Here is a 6039-nt window from a genome sequence, read left to right as displayed (position 1 = left end):
ACACTTTCTAAATTTAAGTATTAATCTTTATCCACTTAGAATTTATTTTGTGTATAAGGTGTGAGGAAGAAATATGTTTATTATTCTGCTTATGGAAAACAGAATAATACAGCACCCCTTATTGAATCAAAAGACATTTCCATTTTGTGAAATTTCACCTCCATTATGATTCAGTTTCCTACATGCACATCAACTTCTATACCTCTTCTCTGCTTCACTGTTATATTAGACCTCCTTTTTTAATCCTTGTACTCTACACAAAATACAATTTCCAGAGTGATCCTGTCAAAATATGAGACAAATCACATCACACCTCACTAAAAAGAATCAAGTGGCTCCCAAATACACTCAGTGTAAAAGCAAAACTCTAGTACCTCCCAGGCTTAGAAGCTATAGGTTTCTGCCTAAACTCACTTCCTGATCTTCTCTACCTTGTACTCAGCTTCAGCCATGCTAGTATCCTCAGTCCTCCTTGAACATGCCAGGACACAAGTGCCTTGGGGGCTCAGCACTTGCTGTCGCTCTACCTGGAATGCTCCTTCCCCGGACAGGCACAGGGCCAGTTCTCTCAGTGCATTTAGGTCTTTACTCAAAAGCCTTGTTCTCAGTAAGGCTCTCCCCTGGCCTTCCTGTCTATCCAATTTCAGTCTCCTGCCTCGCATTTACATCCCGCATTCCTTGCTTTCTTTTTCTTTCCTTCTTAATACCGATCACTGTGAAAATACTTTATGTTTAGTTAGTGCGTTTTGGCTACTGTCTGACACACTAAAATGAAAGTTCCATGAGGGTAGGATTGTTTTATTTGTCTCTTTTCTTCATTGCCATATCATAAGTACCCGTGCCTAGAAGACTGCCTGGCAGAGAGCCTGCATGTAGTGACTAATGGTGGGATGCAGATAAATCAAACAAATAAAAAATTGGGGGCAAAGTGAGCCAAAAGGGGAGCTAGACAGTTTTCTCTGTGTCTTGCCCCAAAGCTAGAAACACAATTGCCTCCAGGGGACAAGTGGAAATTTTATTTGAGTGAGACAGGCCAGCTGAGGGCTTGGCCAACTTGAGAGAGCATGCTGAGTGTATAATGGACTGAGCCCTTCCTCAGACCCAGCTGCTTGTATCCTTGTTGGAATGTGGGCCCTAATCCTCAGTTTATAGTTTTTTAAATAGGTGAGCCAGAAAGAAGAAATCTCCCAAATATGTAAGTAGCTATATAAACATAGAAAACTATGTTAGTAGAAAACAAAACACCAAGATCAAACAAAACATGGCAGCTGACTGAAGTTCGCTCATGGGTGGCCTACAGGTGTTTGTCAGACTCAATTGTGTGAAGTTTGGAAGAAAATTAATCCCTGCTATGGTGAGGTGGGCTTGTCTTGTGCCATTCTTGAAGCAAACACCTTCGGGTCATGTTGGGTGGAGAATGAACAGGTATTACTGCTCCTTTCAACTCATGGAGCTCCTTGCTTGCACCTTCCCCTGCTATTCATGAAGTGTGGGGACCTTGGGCAAAGGGTAGTCACGAGAACTCTTCCTTTGAGGGCAAGGATATATTTTGGTGAAGTGTGGGGTGGGTGAACTACAGAGAGGGTTTTGAGGAAAACGTATGTGGCATGACTAAGGAAAGGCCAAGAGGACAGGAAGAGGGGAACATAGACCCATGTACCAGGACACCATATCTCTGAGGGACTGTATTAGGGTTAATGTGCCCTCCTGCCACCAACCACCACACCTCTGTGTGGCAATACAGAGTCGAAAGGAATTCCTTACACCAAGCCACAAATCCCATGACTGCCCCCATGCGCTCTATTTCACCTGCAATCAGAGCTGCACACACTCCCATCGATGCTCCCCAGGTGCTTGGGGGAGGGGCAAAACTGGCCAGGAGGTCCCTGTGAAGGGTTAGTAGCTACCTGATTTGTTGACTATAGCCAACAAAAGATGCTTCTGGGGGCAGCAGACCTCGATTAGGTGAAGCACTGGGTGGAGCCACCTGTGGTTTCAGGCAACTACTAAAACCAGCATGGACTTTCATGGCCCATTCCCTGGAGAGAAGCAGCAGCCTCCATCCTCTGATGCCCCTCCTCCATAGGAAGGCAGGCTACAGTCCAGCGGGAGGAAGAACAGTGAAGGGACTGCTATACCTGACTTCAACAAGGTTCGCAGGAATTGTTTATACAGTGTAGGGAAAGGAACCGAGACCTTCAGGTCCAAGATTTACTGCACCTGGGTCCTCTGGGAACTGTGAGGCCACCCACAGCCACATGCTTAAGTATACACTGTCATAACATGTGTTTAGGCTGAGGGTTGGGGGGTTCTGCTTTGCACTGTGGCATGAGTTCCCTGAAATAAAAGTTTTAGGTATAAACTTGGCTGCTGCTTAACTCTTGAGTCATCCCTGTCAATCCATCTGGTTTCTTTGACAGTTGCCACATCTTTTGTGCACAGAGGCAGGGACAGCATTGTGGATACTGTCAGAAGTCCAACTTTTCCCTGCACATTCCCATCTCTCATGGGCCCCCCCCTGCCCACACCTCTTTTTCTGCATTCTCACTCCCTGGGTCAGTCCTTCTTCTTAGAATTCCTCCCTCCTCAGTGTCCCTGCTGCTTTGGCCCCTCACACATGCATAGACCCTCTCTTTGAGTATCCTTTAGCCTCTCCCCAAATCCCTGACAGCATTGTCTTTCTCCCCCTTGCTCTGGACTCCTGAGCTTCTCTGTGCACCCCCCCACTCAATTTATTCTGTGTTGTCCTCTAAACCCCCAAGATCTCCCTCTCCCTCCTTTGTTCTTTACCTCCTTCCAGTTGGGTGCCTCCCCCTCCTAAGACATTCCTCACCCAAGGAGACTCCCACTTCTGGCCCCTCCCCACCTCTTCCAGAGCAGTCACCTCCTCTTTCCCCTCCCCCCACGGCCCATCTCTAGTTCCTTCTCCTCCCTCCTCCCAAGACCAGGCCAGCTAAGCTCTATTCCATTTTTAGATGACTGATTATGATACTAGCTGCACTTTGTTCACAGCCTGAATTTACAGCTGTCCCTTCCTTTCATACCCCATCCACCAAACACACCCACTCTGTTCAACATGATAAAGTGCTTACACACAGCATGTCATGTCCACATACATTTGTATTTTTCAGAACAAAACAACAGTTATGCTGGCAAAGATGCTGAATTAATGGGGACTCTTAAACTCCCAATACACTGAAAAGCGACATCATTTTGCATGTCTACAAAGTATACATTTGTCCTCACAAATGTGATCAATTGTACCCTAACAGTTAGGACTTTTTCACCAAATCATAGACATAGATATGGAAGTCATCATCAAACTTGATGAAATACACAGAGGGTTTGGCTTCCACTTGGTGAATGACCATGCCGATCCGTTTGGAGCCATCTTCTTTGGTATATTCCACATGTTTACCTATCAGGCCATCTACAACTCCTCCTGGTTCCCTCTCTGCTGGAGGAGACTCACTGGACTCTGGCATGATACGGAGGTCTCCTTCTTTGTAATCATCTAGAAGCTGGTACATGTACAAGACAGGGTCTTTCTCATAGGTGATATAAAACCAGGCTTTCATGATTGGTGCTTGGGCTAGGACCATGCCTCTCCATTCATCCTTAGAACCATGCTCGCCCTCAAACATATGTTCCACAGCTTTACCAATTATGGTATTTGCAAGGTTTGCATCACTGACTTGAGACGATGCCACCCTGTCAGAAAGAATTTTAAGAGACAAAACTCTTTCATCTCTGTGAAGTTCCAGTCCATAGACACAGTCAATTCCGTCATATTTCACCAGATAAAGAGAAGGATTTATAGGCACCTGATCCAGAACGGTTCCTTTCCACTGGGTGATGGGCTCATCGCCTTCCTTCCATCCATGTGAAATTCTACAGCCCACGAGGTTCCTGCGGGGCTGGGATGAAGGTCTGCCCCTCTGCTTCTTTTGGAAGGTTTTCTTCTTCGTCATGATTGCAGACCCAGTGGCCCGTCCCGCTGGTGCCCTGGTTTGTTGCCCTTGGGCTTCCTGTGCATTGGAGGTCTTCATGCCTACAGCGGGAGGAGAGAAGAGGAGAGAAGGTAAGAAGGCATTCGTTATGCTGTAAGGCGAAGTTTTCCCCCACAGCGATGTCTCTCTGCACCCTGTGCTGGCAACTAAATCTTCCCTATGAGCCTGGAACTGATGCTGGAGAACCCGGTGGTGTGCCAGCAAGTGCTCTCCCCCTGCCCCCCCCAACCCCCCGCCCCCCTCAGGTTCTTTTTAGGCTGCAGGGAAGGGCAGCAGCAGGCAGCGGTGCTGGCTGGGGTTAGGAACTCCAAAGGGGCGGGGGGTGGGGGGGGATAGGCTACCTCCTTGTTCAGACCCCGCTCCCTCCACTGCCTGCCACTGGTGCCCACTCTCTAAATTGCCTGCAAAGCGCCTATCCCTCCCCAGCTTTGACCCGCAGACAGTCACTATCCCCCAGCCCTGAATGCCCCAGCCTGCCGCCCATACACCCCCTGACAACCGCCACTTGCTTTCTTGGCACCCAGCGCCCTCTCTTCAATTTCTTGCCTGTCTCCTTAAAGCCACCCCTTTTCCTATAGCCCATCGCACTTTCCCACCCCAGCCTCACTCGGACTCGGTGTCCACCCCTATCTCCTGCAAGAGTCCACCCCATCTCCCTTCTCCATCCTGGTACCCACCAATGGCCTTGGCTTGCCTGGCGTCCACCGCTCGGGATCGCGGGCCTCACGTGCCCAAATCAGACACTTCGCTCCTGCCTGCGCTGTGAGCCTGTGAGGAAAGAGGATCAGCAGGCGCCGAGCCGGGAGCTTGCTGAAGCTGCTTGGAGAGACTCCGTAGACGAGGAGCGTGTCTAGGAGGCTGCTGGGCACGCCAAGAGGATGGTGGCTGTGTCTCCAGCACTGTGCTTGCGGGCCCTCTGCCTCCTTGTCCGCGGCAGACACCCCTCTGCCACATCGGGATCCCACCAGCCGCTACTGCTGCAGCAGTCTCCTCCCTCCTTCCGTAGCGCAGCTTCCTGCCAGGAGAGAGGCCTCCTCTTCCTGCCAAACATTGGGTGCCCCCGCCCCCCAACTCTCAAACCCACCTCTGCCTTTGGCATAAGAGATTTTCCTTGCTTTCTGTCCCCTCCTCGGTTCCAAAATCAGGAGCTGTTGACTCCTCCACTCTTACCCTATCTTCTCTACCCTTTTTGGGTTCTTTGGCTCCAGTGCTCATATCTACCTCCAACCTCTCAGTGCCCATGCCCCATCTGCCTTTCATCTTCCAGGAATTTGTCTTTTCTCTTTTCTTAGTACCGTTATGTAGTTATTCTTTATACATAAATCCCTCTTTCTTGTCATTTGTATGCATTTGTAACAGGAAGAAAGAAATGTGCTAATACTCATTCTTCCATCTTATCTTGACCCAATATCTAGGTAATGTTTCCTAGGTAATGTTTTCTTGATCATTAGTGATCAAGAAAAGTGATCATTCTTGGATTTTACTTCTTAAGGATTACCCCTACCTTTATTTACTTCTTAAAACTTTATTACAAATGACATGTGTGAACATGTGAGCACTGTGTAAGTTTCAGAAAATTAATTCGAAGGAAATAACCAACTGAAATTTCAGTGCTCATTCCCCAGAGCTCACTGCAAAATGTTAATATTCATTATTTCTTTCGCGATTTTTCCAGGCTTTTACAAAACTGGGATCATTTTGTGTATGCAATTTCATGCTCTGTTATTTTCGATATAGAATAAGCATTTCCTCTGGACATTGGATATGTTAAAAAACAGTATTTGTCTTATTCAATCAACAAATATTTCTTGAGCACCTATTGCCTATCGATCATTTGTCTATAAAACTCAATTTCTCAGCGACCACAATTTAACTTTCTCCCCATTCCTGGTCATTTGGAGAATTTATCCACAATAACATGTATTGTGATCTATTCATCAAAAAGGAGAGCTTAGGAAAAAAGTAACTTTATAAGAAACAGGTAAAGTGGCAGTTTATAATTCAGTGGAAAAATGATGGGTATGCTTTA

The 6039-nt window shown here is 47.3% G+C and overlaps 1 protein-coding gene across 1 annotated transcript; it reads right to left on the bottom strand.

Moving 5' to 3' along the window:
• Positions 1–3102: 3102 nt before the first annotated feature.
• Positions 3103–4967, bottom strand: LOC123814956 (spindlin-2). Its single transcript, XM_045833106.1, has 2 exons — positions 4688–4967; positions 3103–4051 (listed from the first exon to the last, which is right to left on the bottom strand). Exon 2 carries the CDS (start codon positions 4047–4049, stop codon positions 3273–3275), a length of 777 nt encoding a protein of 258 aa, XP_045689062.1. The 5' UTR covers positions 4050–4051; positions 4688–4967; the 3' UTR covers positions 3103–3272.
• Between the last annotated feature and the right edge of the window lie 1072 nt (positions 4968–6039).

The sequence above is a fragment of the Phyllostomus hastatus genome, unplaced genomic scaffold, assembly GCF_019186645.2.
Source record: "Phyllostomus hastatus isolate PE091 unplaced genomic scaffold, TTU_PhHast_1.1 phas_contig_10, whole genome shotgun sequence".
In the NCBI taxonomy this organism is placed as follows: Eukaryota; Metazoa; Chordata; class Mammalia; order Chiroptera; family Phyllostomidae; genus Phyllostomus; species Phyllostomus hastatus.
The sequence above is the reverse complement of the archived record's forward strand: the minus strand, read 5'-3'. Positions and strand labels throughout refer to the sequence as shown.

What these genes read in the sequence shown, in the direction of transcription:
- LOC123814956 (XM_045833106.1), bottom strand. Translation starts at nt 4,049, where the DNA reads ATGAAGACCTCCAATGCACAGGAAGCCCAAGGGCAACAAACCAGGGCA.